Source organism: Lissotriton helveticus, chromosome 6, assembly GCF_964261635.1.
Source record: "Lissotriton helveticus chromosome 6, aLisHel1.1, whole genome shotgun sequence".
In the NCBI taxonomy this organism is placed as follows: Eukaryota; Metazoa; Chordata; class Amphibia; order Caudata; family Salamandridae; genus Lissotriton; species Lissotriton helveticus.
In genome coordinates, this window is record NC_136067.1 from 679,909,271 (window position 1) to 679,925,479 (window position 16,209).

The window sequence follows — 16,209 nt, forward strand, 5'->3', positions numbered from 1 at the left end:
ACATAAGAAAGGGCAACAACAATGAGATGAGAAATGGAATGCTGGAATCAATCCCAGCCACTGGCAATTGCTTGTGGCCGCTCCCCAATCTGTTGTTTGTCGCCCACCTTACCACCTCAGTTTGTAACCAGCCATATGCAAATCAGGCTTGACTCTGCTCCATTGGGAACAACCCAGCAGCTCAAACTGCCAGGCCAGATTCTCCCAAACCGCAATAACAAGCCACCCAGACTGGTTTGGCCTTTATTAAGGCTCATCAGTCAGGTACAGCTTGGTTCCAGATGCACAGTGAGCATGGGTCCGATGCCTGAGCAGACCTGTCACACTTATGGTAGCAAAAAGAAGGTGATGAATGGAATGTTTGAATTAATCTGAGTCACTGGCAATCGCTTGGGCTGCATCCCAGTCCATAGTTTTTCACCCACCATGCCACCTCAGTTTGAACTCCCTTTGGGTGACGCAAGGACAAAGCAATGCCATAGTAAATCTGGGCTGCAGCCTATTTTTTCGCTATGCTTTAAAATGATGTAAAACTGATAGGCGCTATCAGATCTACACTACGATGCAAGCTTTACAGAACCTTTTCCTAATGTATTTTGATATCATTAATGTCCTCTCACTCAATCTGATAGGAGTAAATTGAAAACAGAACATGGTTAGAAGCAACTTGTTTGCTAATAAGGAAAGGTATTTGTGCTTCAAACAAACAAAACATATTTATTTGAGAAAGTAAAATCCCTGAAACTCCATCCCTATTTGGACCCGACAAGCCTGCAAAATATCCAGTGGTTAAGTGGTATTCAAAAGAGAAGACTACTCTAAATCTCCCATTGGGTTCTCTCCAATCGGGTAAACACAGAGAACTTGGATGGGATTGAAGTATGAAGATCGGTTACACAGATTACTTGGGATATACGTCGAAATAATTTGGCACATGTTTAGGTGTTAACAAATTATCGAATCTGGCTGTCAGATAAGGGAACCAACATTGTCCGACAGAGGCCTTTTTTAAAATAATAAGAATACCAATAATCGTTCACAGTTTGATTAGCTTTTATAGATATTTTGTCTGCTGTGAGGCAGGAATGTGTATTATGTAACGAAACCTACGTGTCAGGCTTGATCATATTGATTAATGGTGTATGAATAGAATAGTTCATAGATTTATATTCCAAAACAAGAACCTTTAATTTGTGAAATGCCGGTTTTTCCCTAAACACACGTTGACATCTAACCTGCAATTTATCTTGCCACTTGTTTCACAGCCCTCAACATTCTAAAGGAAAAAACAATACTCACGTTGCGACAATGTTATTTCCAAAATATAAAACAAAAGAAACGTAATCACAATATGACAAAGACACGGAGTGTATCAGTATTTACTTTGTTCGTTGTGTTTATTGCATCTCAAAGGGCACACATGCACTGGGGTTTCCAAACAAAATACAAAGGAAAGCCATTTTGAAATGTACTTTGTATAATTTTCCCCGATTACAGTGTATGTTATCCCCACAGTAAATCCAGAAACAACCACTTATTTTATGGTACCATACATCAATTACATAGTTAATTCGAAAGACTTACAGAAGGTGAAGGTCTTTCTAACCCAATATGCTTTCACAAACAGCTGCCAAGCCACTTTTCAACACTGATAAACAGTGACTTCATTAAATGCATCAAAAATGTAAGCCAAGACACCAGCACAAAGACTGTGAACAATGAAAATGCGATCACAAATTTAAAAAATAAAATATTATGGAATAGTGTTCGCAGAAGAGCTTGATATAGACAAAGGAAATATACTTCCTGCACATTTTGAGAATGATAATCGACTAAACAACAAACAAGAACGTTAACAAAGATGAACACAAAATAACTTTAAAAAAAAAAACAATTGCCCAACTTATCGAGATGGTCTGACAAGATGATCCAGAAAAGTCTGTTTTCAAGAATTTAAATCTCTCAAAATTACAGACATACTTGGCTTTCTTTTTTTTTGCTTCATTGTGCGAAACATTTTGCCTGGGGTCAGCCCATTAAACGGACATATATGCTGATCCACGTACAAAAACTTTAATGTATAAATAAAATATACAATTTAAATAAAATAGTGATAAATACGATTTTCCTTCAGATATGATTTTCATGCTTCTTACAGTAGCCTCAAAGAGCTGTGTATGTGTCATGGAAGATTGCATGTTTTAAATATTAATTTAAATTATAAATATTTCTTAGCATATAGAGTACCACAAAAATAAAACTTTCCACAATAAATTAAATTCCCATGAATGGAAAAGTAGCTTAGAATAAAGAACAGACCTTTGTATATATGAAGAGGGTTTGTCTTACTATTCGATATGATCATCACACCATAGACGTTTTTGTAACAGATCTACAGGTAAAACGCAAATGCTGCAGTTCGTCAAAAAGGTATATACATCGAAACCTCCAAAACACAGACACGTCGCTCCAAGTAGATCACCAAACAACAGTTGCATCATCTGCCCTCAAAAGTTCAGAAAACACTAGAAGGCATCAATAACATACATCCATTGTTTAAACTGTAAGACACAGAAGGAACCCAATTTCACAAAAATGGAGGTAAGAGTAGAGTTAACAGCTAAGGTAGTACACATTCCTAATGTTCACTTTCACAGCTGTGCTACAAATTTCAGAAGTAAAATTAGGTCTGAAGAAGCACTGGGTTTGGTAGTGGTGGCTCATTTCAAACTGAGCTTGAATAGGTTACTGGTAGGCTCCAAACTCACACATTCCGATCACAAAAGTGCAGCTGTAAAGAGAAAACACATCAGTTAGAACTGCACTCATCTCTACTTCTTCTGCAAGTTCAACCATTTTGTTTGTCCATTTTAAATCAGAAACATGACATTGTTCGCCAGGTCACTGTTTCTGGCTTCATAAATTGTAATGTTTTAGAGCTTCGGTTAGAGTCAGTTGCAATGGAAATATGCTGATTTATGAATAAAAGGGCCACTAGTAAATGATGTCAAAATACATCTCACAACCCAAGCATACATCATGAAACAAAGCAACATTCAAGATTGTGTTTTGTTGGCAGCAGAGGTCAGTGGAGGTAAGTGTGGCGGGGTGGATGCTGACCTATGACAGAATAGGATTTACTTATTTAATTTGACCTATTCTGTCGTCTGTCAACATATCCCCGCCCCACTCGCTTACCTGCATGGGCCGCTGCTGTTTGTTGGTGTTTATGAGAGATGCAGAACTGGGTAAAGTGAGCTGTCTTTTTACTCTATAGTGGATGGCTCATATAGATTCTAATTTTCAAGAAGAAATCACTAGTGGAATTTTCTCCTTCGTGAGGTTATTATAATGGTGGCAAATTATACCACTGGGTTCTCCTCCAGGTAGTGGTTCCTCTAGAAATTGGAAAAGTTTCATTACCGCCTATTGTATATCAAGCCACTAGTCTTTACTAACGATCTTCTAGGCATAAAGTCTCAAAACTAAATACAATACATTTCAGATGCATTCAGAAGTAGAGAGGTTAAAGCTTAGTATAGTGTTCATGCAAGAAAAGAAAGTATAATTGTGTTAATTGCCCACTATGCAGGTTGGGGTCCAGGCTTGTGCTAATGATATAGGTCTCTTGTAGGATAATGGTGTTCTTGCGCTGCATTCTTGTCTAACAGTTCCCGGAGGACTTCATACCAATATCAACACACAGAGCACAAGCGTCCACCAGATAAATGCCCCCTAAACAGGCTTAGCAGTGGTTACGTACTTTCGCTGCTTCAAACAGCCAGTGTAACAATAATCATGACTTAAAAATGGAGCGCTGCAGCTTAAGCTACCCAAGCAGAAATCGGAGGAGGGTAAGGAAAGGGAATATAGCCCGATAAGAGAAAAAACTAAATTTCACACCCTCTGCAAGAAGGGGATTTAAGGAACTGAAAGAGGTATTCACAACAGCCCCTATTTCTCATCCGCTAGATCCTGCATTACCCTTTACAGTAGAAAGAAACCCTTCTGCCTCATACGTTGGTGCCATCTTACCACAAAGATCCAAATACCAACAAATTGCATCAAGTTACTTTCTAGTACTGAAAGCTTACAGAAACTGAATAGCATTATTCAAAGTACAATAGCGATCGCTTAGCCACCAGCGATGCTTTCTCTCACTGGAGACACTTTCCAGAATGTGCCAATCATGACCTAATTGTTTGGATATACCATTAGACTTTAAGCTTTCCAAAGTGTATGCATTGCGTAAACTGCAGTCATGCACACTGGATGCTCTTTCTCTCAAGTTTTCATTTCACAGCAGCATATCAGCTGAGAAATCAATATAGAACAGCAGACGCTTTATCTTGGTTAGAGGAAAATAATGAAGAGGTCACTGTACCATCATTCATCCTTGTAGTGAACTCCAAGGTGACAGCTGTCCATCAGGAAATCCTACAGGCTCAACACACTATTGGCAAAGAAGCATGGATTGCACAAGACCCAGAAACTTATCAGCAGAAAGACAGATTATTCCAAAAAGATCACATTTTCATACCTACTTATCCGTTATGTGATAAGATCATATTTTTGTGCTATGAAACTCCACTAACAAGACACCATGATGTTTGATGAACTCTAGCTCTCACACAACACACATTCTAGTAGCCAGGATAGAACAAGAAGTTAAACAATGCACACAGTCTTGTGCCACATACATTTAAGCTAAATACAGGCACACTAAGCCTATTTAATTACTTATGCCTCTTCCAACTCTTGTGGTACCTTGGTCCAGAATTTCCATGGACTTTATAGTTGAACTACTTCCATGTGACATGTTCACAATACTTTAAGTAATGATGAATTACTTCAATAAAATGGTCTACTTCAGACACTGCCTTCTGCACCAGTTCTAGCATTGGTGTTTTTAAAAGAGATAGTCAGACATCACGGTCTACCTAATAGCATGGTGACAGACCAAGGCACAAAATTCACTTCACAATTTTGGACATCAGTTATCAGAACTAAAGGTGTGGAAGGGTCTCTGTCCAGCATTTACCATCCCAAGTGAAATGGCTAAACCGAAATGGTACATCAGGCTCCAGAGCAGTATCTCAGTTGCCACCTTACTTAGTATCTTCGTTGCTGAGTTTAAAACAATTCACTACACAGTGCACACCACCACAGTCCATTCTACTGTTCACATCGTTTCCATTCACGTAGGCAACCCTTTACATGTCCAGCAATATCAATCCTATCTGTCCTGGAAAACATTTGCAGTTTACATCTCTTAAATCACAAGGCCTTGCAACGCCTTAATGCAGCAAAGGTTTCATTCAAGAAATGTTCTTGTACACACAGAAGATCCTATTATATGGATGATTGTGTTCGACTTTCTATCCATTGCCTTCATGGTTATAATTAAGGCGCCCAGTTTTCCGTTTGTACTGATTTTTACAGATAAATATAGACAGGAAACATATTGTTTTCGGTCTGTATTTATTTTTAAAAGCAGAAAATGCTGAATATTGTGCTTCTAATGACTGACTTTCCATGCTGTTGGCTGTGAATTCCAGGACAATAGGTGGAAATTGAGACCGCATGTACGATCTACTATAAGAATAAATAATTAGGAGATTATACTACATTTTATGACCTTACAAAGCTCTTTCAATTAGAATCTTGCAACACAGCTATTTGGCATTCAAGCATTACAACAGATCATTAATGTAAAGCAGACAAAGTAAACGAACACACTAACCGAAAACCAGGGAGAGACGCAGTGGTACCGTACTTGATTATAAGAAATCCTTGATGTTCAGGTCAGCTAATGGATCCTTTGTTGGTGGCTTCTTAGGACTCTGAGATGCAGGTGAACTTGGAGAAAGCTAACAAAGGAGGAACAGTTGAGTAAAACTCAATACCACTAATTACCAGCAATTGTGCAGCTTTGAATCGAACATACTGTAACATACACAACAAAGATTTTGTAGGCATTCCATTGTAAAATATTACCAGATGGATTTCAAATTATTACACTTACACCACAATAAAGAAGCACTTTAATAACATATACACCAATTGTGGTATGGCATTCAGTAGCGAGTTCACCTAGCAATAGGAACATAACCGATCATCTTTGCTATTTTTATTTTTTTTACATTTTAGAGAGCAGGACATTATTCAAATGTTAAATAAGTAGGTGGTTTATGAGAATGGAGTGCTTTTGGGTCTCTCCAGTTTATGACATTTTCTCGCTTCCACTACTCACGGATTTCCTCATCTCCTCTCACCACCTTCAGTCACCAGTAACTATGATCACACCTCTCCTCCAGGTCAGTGAGCTCCACCATTCATAAAACATGTTTGCAACTCACAGCAACTTTTAAAACAACCTTTGGCTAAACCAATAGGTCAGGCTTTTTCTTTTTTTATGTGCTGATTCATTGATTGGACGTTTACATGTCTGTGTGTGTGTGTGTGTGAGAGTCGATGGATGGATGGTTACATGAAAAGATAATAAGGTGTGAGTGCACAGAATGGGGTGTTCACAGAGACCACAATGGTTTCAACACAGGGTCTACTTATTAAAAAAACTCTTCCTCTGCACTTTTTTGTTGTGTCTGCCCACAACACCGTTGGAAATGAAGAGCAAGTGCTGTGCACCGGAAGGAGCACTGGGATGCCAAACTCTGCTCCCTGCACTGCGAGGGAGGTGGTGATTTCCTTTTTAAAGTGGAGCGCCTTAAACGCCCTTCAACAACTCCCCAATATCTACCATATGGAGAATATTCGGTCTGCCGATAGGGCCACAGACACTGTCATCGTATCCGCTTCCAAAGCGAGACAGTGGGGTTAGGATGCCCGATTGGGTGGTGCTTTACATGCGGATAATCACTTGGAATCCAACCTAGGGGATATAAGAGTAGCTGTTTGCAAATGTTTGGGGTTTGCGACAACTCAGTGACTAGTTTCCCATCATCATTGTGGTTATTCAAGTTGTGGGGGAAGGTGGTGACCGCGGAAGGGAGAGGTAAGTGTAAAACTTTAAAATTAAAGCCAAAGCTGGATTGTGATGCCGAAGTGGAGCTAAGAGACTGTATGATGTTCTATTGTGGCTGAAAAATGCAAAAGTGTTCTGCTAGTGTCTGCTTAGCTCTATACTGCAATACCGAAGGCTGTTTTCTACGAAGTGCGCCCTGTCTACATGGACTGTCTGTCTCTGCTTTGTGATAACCAAGACTGTTTATTACGAAGTGTGTCTGACCCACCCCGATTGCCTGCACTGACTGCTTGGCTCTGCTCTGTGATACCAAAGGTTGTTTCTACTAAGTGTGCCTTGTTTGCCCTGATTGCCTCACCTGATAAAGCTGTGAGGGAAGGTGTACGCATAGTTAATTTTGAAGACCAGTTCCATCTGTAGCATTAGGCTGTGCGTTCAGATTCCAGGGCAAGGCAATATGAATACAAGAGCTCAAAAGACTGCACTTACCTCTGCAAATGACGATCCCCAACTGTAAGAGGCAATCATGAATGAGCCATCTAAAGCTACACACAGCTGAGGCAAGGTGCACCCAAAAACAAACAATCACGGCATGTTCTGTGAGGGCACCGGTACAGACAACAAGTGTTCTATTAGGAGAGCAGGATAATGCATCACCTGATGCTAAACATGAGGGGGCGCCACATCGTAGGAAAATTATAAATGTAAGAACAGATAAATCTACCAATGGTTGGCTTTTATCTGGACTTAACAGAGGTGGACTCGAGCAATGAGTCCATCTATGCTAGACCCGAAACATCTGATCATGTGTTGGTATCCAGCGGTGCAAAGAATAGTCAGATTGACATAGGCAATTCGATCAGGGCCTTTTCAGTGAATTGGATTTACTAAGACAATCCACACAACAACTGGTTAGGGTAGCAGGGCAGCAACACTTGTGCTCATCACCAGAGATTAGACAAGTAATAGGACAAGCTATGCCTATGCAAGACAGGTCCATCTATACATATCTAAATTTTGAGAAAGATGTCCCACCTACCTATCCGGTACTCAACACTATGAATGTGACAACTAACATGATATTGGAGATAGATAATCAGTTAAAATGGATGCTCAAATAGCATTACTAAATAAGATGACAAATAATAGTAAAGACTCAAAATACAATCATGTACAAAATAACATGCAAAGGTGCCTTTAGGCAGCATCAGTGGAAAAACTGCAACAGTCTCAGAGTATTGACGACATAATTGATTCCTAACAATTGCTGCCACATAAACTAATGGGTATACTGGAAAGAGGCAGCTTATCTTTAACTACTATGACCGGAAGCATGGAGGACTGCAATAGGGCCCCAATCATCTGCAATACATGCAAACAACTTACCAGGAAAGAATAGTGATCCGAGGGAATAATGCTCTATAACTCCAAGGAGGTTCACTAGGCACTACAGTAATGTGGACACAAATGAAGATAATAATCCAACTCTGGCTCAAATAAATGATATCTGGGAGGTAGAGGAGATTGTACAGACCCAAAACTCTGATTCAGGGCTACAAAATGAGCTCTTTCATACATATATAAACAAAAGGCACCTAAAAAGACTTCAGAAACTACATAAGAAGGGGCCAAACCAAGTATTGGAAACTATTTGAGCACTCCAGTACAGCAAGCAGAGACTTTTCTTTTTTACAGCAACCCTTAACAAGGAAAGAAGGGTAAAATAGCATAGGATAACGTCTCCATTTGTCAAGACACTCAAGTCATAGCCCTGGACTCATCACAAGTTAAGACCATAACTGCGCAGCCGGAAGATAGTCACTTACTCTAACTGGGTTAACAGCACCTGTAACAAAATTATATTGACCAAATACCAGACGAATGAATGTATGAATGGCAACTTATAAAGACCACAGCTACCTTTGAAGAGGTGTCCCGGCGTGTGCAGACTAGCCAGACTGTGAGGTGCCAAATACTACTGCCCCTGCCTGAAGAACCACTATTTTTCCAGCTTTTCTGAATTCCTGTTCCGAATCCAGCCAACGCATGTGGCTGGGCAAAGAGTTCCATAGTTTAGACGTCCTAACTGACGCAATATCAGATTGCCCAGGAGGATCAGACAGGACATAACTAGCAACCTGTCACACATACTGGGGGCACCATGATAAGAAATCAGAGGAAGCAACTCTGGGAATAGCAGCTGGGGTCCAGGTAATTGGGGAAAAAAACTCTTCTAAATAGATATGCTGAAATTTCTCAAATAGTGAAAACCCTACAAAATCCAACGGGAAACAAGGAATCTTCGATTAATGTAGATCAAGCGGAATGTAAGCCAGATATTCTGGCCCACAAAGATGTCCAAGGCCAAGATTTAAAGTCACTAACAATAAACATGATATCGGGGGAAGGACCCCTTTTTCAATTGATTTTGTTCAAACTTATATGTCAGAAGGGTCATTTGACTTCTTAAACAGAAATAATTCACTGAGAATTTCACATCACTGTAAAGATCTCGAACATATAGTATAAGGGAACCTATTCAGCATCCATTTTAAGACAGATAGTCAATCCCTAAAGGAGTATACGTGAATGACATGGGCTACAGAAGATAATTTAGAAGCTCCAGCTACATAAGGACCTTAGGGGAAACCAAATGGGGACCTTTCAGTACTTTTAAAATTTGACGTGGACATTACTAGCTACCAGGTTATCATTAGAACAAGAATCCTATTGGCTGTCAGAGTGATCTTTAACAATCATCTTCAGTTATGTGCGATTCATTTTTATAGTCCTCCCACAATGGCGAAAGGAGGAAAAGAGCTAATTACTTGCCAAATAAAGTGGAAACGCAATGGATTTAAACAAAAATGAAACAGTGCTATTAACTGGTAATTTCAACAATACTTTATTACTACAAGGAGATACAAATGAAGAGAAAATAATCGGGGAAATTATTCAGCGCCACCCTTTATGAACAAAGGCTCTGTCACCTTAATGGGATATGTGTAAAAGACCAGCTGACCCAAGCCACCATTTAACACTAGGGGGAAAGTATGGCAGACTTTCACTTGATAAAAGAATATGAGATTATAACTAGGCCAGAAAGCGATCATGACCCACAGCAAATCATTAAATCGAAATATTGAATTGTTTGCATCAGATAAACTATACGGTAAACAATTAATGGGAAAATTAGGGAAAAGGATGGTGTGGAACTGTATGTTGGACATATAGATACAGCAGATATGGGCCCAAGCTTTCTATGCTCATACTATGATGAAGGTACAAACGGTGGCAGGGAAAATAGTTCTCGACATCAAGAGGTACACCAATATTCTCAGGAAAATAATTGATTTCCAGGTCCCAACAATACAAATGAAACCTAGTTTAGGCAAACGGCCAATTCAGACCATGAAAAAATTGGAGGAGATGACTAAAACTACTTTAGAAGGAGTCCAGCCCAAATTATTTTTAACTGGTGAAGCATCTAAAAAAAAAAAAAGGGCTGAAAAAGGAAATTCATAATGTCTAAAGAAGCCAGCAGGAACAGCTATAGACTGAGCTCCAAAATGCAATCCACACAAAAAAGTAAAGGACGTTCTGAGCCTTAGCAGGGTCGGGAACCAATACTTATAGAACAGGAAATGTTCACATTAGCTTTACGGTCTAGGAAGATTACTTGGCTAATCTACAGGAGTCCTAAAAACAAAACACCCTCAGCCCAAAACTCCAAATCCATGGTAAGAATGGGGAATCAGTGGTTTATAACATCTCTCCTCAAGAGACCGAACAGCTGAATACAAGGTCCATCAATTCAAGGGCCCTGGGGCTAAATAGCCTTCCCAAAGCCGTGATTAAACTCGACGTATCAGCTTGGAGTTCTTTGTTGGCCAATATAATTAATACAGTGATTTACTCTGGGTGTGGATTACCCTCTTAGAAAGGCTCAATCATGTAGCCGATCGATAAACTAGGTCTGATAAATTTCCCTCACAGTAATAGGTTAGGCATTGCTAGATGCAAAAGGGAAATCTTTGCAAAGCATCTATTAGGTCATCTCAAAAAGTGAGCAGAAGAAACCAAGAGACTAATGTTTCATCAATCAAGCTTCCGACCAAAATGCTCCACGCTACAAAATATCATGCCAATATCCACCCTACCCGAGAAAGCAGGAAGACCCAAGGAGAATAAATTGTTCGCATGGTTTATTGACTTCGACTACTTTTGACAAAGTAAATGGAGCACAATTGTGGTGAAGCTGTATTCGTGGGGAATCGATTGAGGCATCCTAGACATCATGATTGATCTCTACAGTACCACCTGGGTTAGGATGAAACTTTCGGATAGCAGAGGACTGACATCAAATATTAACCCCTATAACTGTCTAAAACAGGGCTGTATTCTAGCTCAGCTATTATTCAGTCTGTACATCTCAGATATTGCAGCTGCACTGCAACATAAAAGGGGGATGCACATAAATGACCAAAATTAAAATCATGACATTTGCTGATGACTTAGTGGTGTTCTCAAACACACACAGTGGGCTTCAAGAGCAACTGACCAGGGTACATGCCTATAGTAAGGACAACAATTTGCACATTAATATAAAAAAAAGTTATTTCATTTGGATGTCAAAGACCGAGATATATCTGCTCTAGTGGCCCGGACTAAACTGAGCAGGGTCTAACTATTCATACTTAGGTGTCACTATTGATAACAAATTAAACTTGAATGCCCATTTGACACATCTATGAAAAAAATGTAGGAAATATCAGTAGTAATAAAAAGCTTCTCATTGAAATATGGAGGGGATGCAGTTGGCCCAACTTTAACTGTGACCAACACCAAATTAGTGGCAGCCCCTACATATGGTTCAGTTTGCTGGCCCCCGGACACAATCAACAAAGTAAGCATTTAATTTATTAACAGGATCAGGAAGATATTGAGTTTATGGAAAAAACACCACAAAACTTAATAAGGCTGGAACTTGGAATCATCATTCCCTTCACATTTAGGTTGGTACATCAAATACACAAAGGTGATGGGAGGAATGCTTCAAATAATACTAACCACTGACATCAATGTTGGACTGTCAGAGCAGCGTCAAGACTGATTTGCATATTGCTGATTCCAAACTAAGTAGGCATAGTGGGTAAACATAATAAAGTGATTGTAATGCTATCCATAGCAATTGCCAGTGGTTAGAAGTAGGCTGGATATTAAATATTAACTTTTAATCCACTGTTACGTCATGTAAGTGTCAATGGTGGAGGACACAAAACTGTGAAAGCAAGCGCAATGGATGTTTCTGCTATGTTACACTTACTAACAACTGGAATAAGCACTCCCTCCTAAAAATAGATCAGATTGTTGCACCAATGAAAGGTGTACTAATGGTTGGTGAATGTACGTTGATCAATAAGCAAATTACACTTAAAATAAAAAACTGCTGATCAGGGGACTATATATTTTGACTGTATGTATTTCAAAATCCTGTGATGTTAAGGGAGGGCACGTTGCAATAGGGGAAGCCACAACAAGAAAACGAAGCAAGATGCACCACTTATCTGCAAGATCAATGGTTCAAGAGAGCACTAATAAGCTCACCCTTACCCACATGGACTCATGCGACTGCCTCACAAATAAAATTTTCATATACCAGGAAAATGACACCATTCTTCAGGAATGACTGTTAAAAATGACCAATGGTTGTTGAATGAAGGTTGATCCATATAAGAGACATTTAAAACAAGTAATGGCACCAAGCGGTCTAAAATTATGCTCCTGTCTTCGAATAGATCATAATAGCCTCTAGCCAGGCAGAAAATCCGGCCAGTGGACGGTCAACGAAATGGAACCATTGAAACAGAAAAATAAAACCTGAAGGTGTAATGGAAAATAATGACCAATATTTCATCAATTGTGGGCACCGTGACATTAAAAAATTACATCTGGTCAGAAAAGAACTGAAGCAGGGTGTAGGTTTACCATATAGTGCCCCAGGCCCATTCTGTCCACATCTGAAGCATGAGAGTCTCAATTGTCCCTGCCAGCCCATAGACCGGGTTGTAATAAAATTGTCCACACTATCTTGAGCTTATACAGCGGCAGTAGGCCCCATACCCTCCTGTATACTCAGATGTATCTCTCCTATGACCTCTTTGTGTACATCTTTTCTGAACATCAAGATGTAGCAATAACAGGATGTGTCTGTCATTTAGAAGAACAAAATTAGCTAAGAGTAGGAGTGGGGGCTAACTGGGACTTTACACAGCTTTAGAAATTACAAGTGACCTCTAACATTTTGTAATCTTCTGCTTTCCTAAAAGTTTCCGAGAAGCGACACAAATTGTTTTCAATAAATGTTCAAGTTTTTGTTATGATTTACGGTCAAACATCTGACATACTCAGATGTAGTCAGCAGTTCCTCATTAAAATAATATAAAAGAGCGGCGCTCAGTCCATTCGTTGACCACATCGCATAGTGAACTTTTGGGTCACGACGTGTGGATGTGCTCTTGGTTAACTGCTTTATTTATAATTTCCTACTGAGGTTGTAATGCTTATTCTATTTTGAAGTTCTTTTTTTTATCTCTCTCCCTTGCATTGCCGTGATTCTAAACTTACTAAGATTGCATGTTTTGGCTCTTCGTCTAAGATGTGTCTCTGACACTTGTTACTTGCAATGATTGCTTAGAGTTATTTCTGATTAAAGATGTGCTTTTGACATTCATTGTTTACATTTGTTTCTTTGAATAAATGGTGCCACTCTGACTCAGTTTCTGCATTTCACACATGTCTTATTATTTTACATAGCACAACCCTGCTCAAATTAAGGGGTGAAAGACCACCCTAAAATCACCCTCCAACATAACAGAGTCTGCTGCAAGGAGAAAGCCGTGTTCTTAATGTAACCAAAAGTGTCATCTAGCTTTGACAGGCTAGGCTACACCCTGGAAATTGGAAGGAGGTTTGCCCTACCCATAAGGCCCAACCTTTTTTTGTTCTCAGGGGTATTCTCTGCTAGTCATATACTTATTAATGAATAGGATGAGCTCACCTCCTGCTCTCTCATTTTTTTCATCAACTCTATAGCAAGTTGTGTACATTTTATATCAAACTTTTCAGACAACAATATTCTTTATTTGCAACCAGATGAGTTAAATATACAAGGGGGATTGCAGAGGGTAGGGGATTTACATGAATAGGGGGTTATAAGATAAATCAAAGCAAAGCAGATGTTTTGCTTATTAATGTAGTTGCTGCAGATCTACCAGTCTTATTACAGCCCCTAGCAAGGTTGCAAATTCCCATAAGTTATCTTGGAATATTTGTTACAAATAATTTTACTGATCGGTATCGTTTGAATTATAAAGCAATGCTGGGAAAAATTAATGGGCTAATTAGAAGAAAAAAAAATCTAGGGTGAAACTGTGTTTTACAATTAGAGAAAACACAGAATGCATTAGCACTTCCCCACATACAGTGCTATTAGCAGGCAACCTTAATAGATACGTTGACAAGGGTTTTGGATGGGAACAGGGTATTTGACTATTTGTTTTTAACAAGAATGGTACAGGAATCTGAAATAAGCCTACCAGCTTTTATTAAAACAGTGAAATAACCCCAAAAGTCCAGATACAAGCTTCCTCAGGGGTTTACAGGACGGCTGCGCGTCCTTACTAAATCTTAGCATTTCACTTTTGACCGCAGCATTTTGTGCTGTTTGAAGACGAAGTATCTCTGCTCTATTAGCCCCTAGGTATAGGGAGCTAACATAATCCAGCCTGTATATTATTGTGGCCTGGATGATCACCTGACAGATAGTGGGATCGAAGAATCCCAACATTGATTTAATCCCACGAAGGAGGCCCAAGCAGACCCCGGCTACCACTTTTGTTTGAGCCTGAAAAGTAAGAGTGGAGTCCACTCATATGCCCAGATTTTTGACTGTCTGCTTTGGGGCAGGTGGGAGACCCAGAGCGGAACAGTAAAGGTTTGCACACTAAAAGCCATGCACTGTTTAAAAGCAAATTGATGGGAATAGGAAACTTGTGTAGACTGCTTAGGAACCAGTCCCTGAAAGATGGAATTGCTGGATTTCGGACGAAGGGCTTTGATAGAACGCAATGTAATTTATCCGAAAGGGACTGGTATGCTATCTCAGAGATTGGTTATAAAACCTTAGGAGATGCACATTTTAAAAGAAGGTCACTCTTATCTCGATGGATGGCCTATTATACCCCAGTAACTCTCCATACAATGTACCCATTGGTCCCCGATAAATGTTTTCGCGGTCATCGGCGGGAGACTGGCAACAACACGATTTTTACTTGATTGAACTTAGAACATTTTTTTGTTTGAATTATTAGAGGCAATTAGTCAGGGCTTACACTCTAGAATAATCCCCGAAGCAAGCTTGGTGTTAATCAGGGTCTCCAAGGAGACCCAGTGGTTTAATAAAGGAGGGCTTTTTTTTATATAAATTGCACTGACGATTGCCCGCTCCTTTATTCTGCAGAACTGGAGAACCAGCCTTATTCCATCAGTTTAGGACTGGAAGGCAAAGATGACACGCACTCTGAAATTTGAAGTGGCGTATGCAAAGCGGGTGGGGTTTGCGAAGAGGTTTAATGCCATATGGTATTATAGGGAGCAGATTGCGGAAGCCCCCAATCTAGCCATTAAAAGCTTGCTTATCTTTTTGAAAGAGTTGAATTACAGATGGGGTGGTATAGGAGCTGGAGCAAATGCGACTGAAAAGTATCTCGAACAAATTTGCACTTTTGCACATCACATATTATATGCACAAATTCCACTGTTCACAGAGTGCATTTAATTGTTGTGACATGTGAATTGGTATCCTCGCTCTGGGTGGGTGGGCTAGATAATGTTGCACTTTATTTTGGCTTTTTTGCACAAAACCTTATAATGTCTTATTTTATTGATCTCTGCTCTCTTTTTGAAATCATAATGTATCTATTTCTGCTCTCTGAAAATAGGAATATTGTTTTGTTGAAAAACTGGTCAGAGAAGAACACAGTCTTCCGCAAGGAGAAAGCTGTGTCCCTAATTTAACCAAACGCGTCATCTGGTGTTGACAGGGTAGGTTACACCCTTGACACTGGAAGGAGGTTAGCCCTACCCATGAGGCCCAATACCTTTTTGTTCTTGAGCTCACCTCCGCTCTCCTTTTTTATCTTCTCTAAAACAAGTTGTGTACG

At 39.6% G+C, this 16,209-nt stretch overlaps 1 protein-coding gene across 10 annotated transcripts in view; it reads right to left on the reverse strand.

The window, feature by feature from the left end:
* Nucleotides 1-1,374: 1,374 nt before the first annotated feature.
* Nucleotides 1,375-16,209, reverse strand: part of SNAP91 (synaptosome associated protein 91) — a 797,825-nt gene continuing 782,990 nt past the window's right edge. For 9 of the 10 annotated variants that reach the window (XM_078648151.1, XM_078648145.1, XM_078648146.1 and 6 more), the window contains 2 exons: nt 5,744-5,870; nt 1,375-2,791 (listed from right to left, as the gene is read on the reverse strand). In XM_078648151.1, coding sequence (XP_078504277.1) covers nt 5,781-5,870 — 90 coding nt within the window. In that variant the 3' untranslated portion in view covers nt 1,375-2,791; nt 5,744-5,780. The remainder of the gene's footprint in view (nt 2,792-5,743; nt 5,871-16,209) is intronic. The other variant, XM_078648144.1, reaches the window with a different exon arrangement.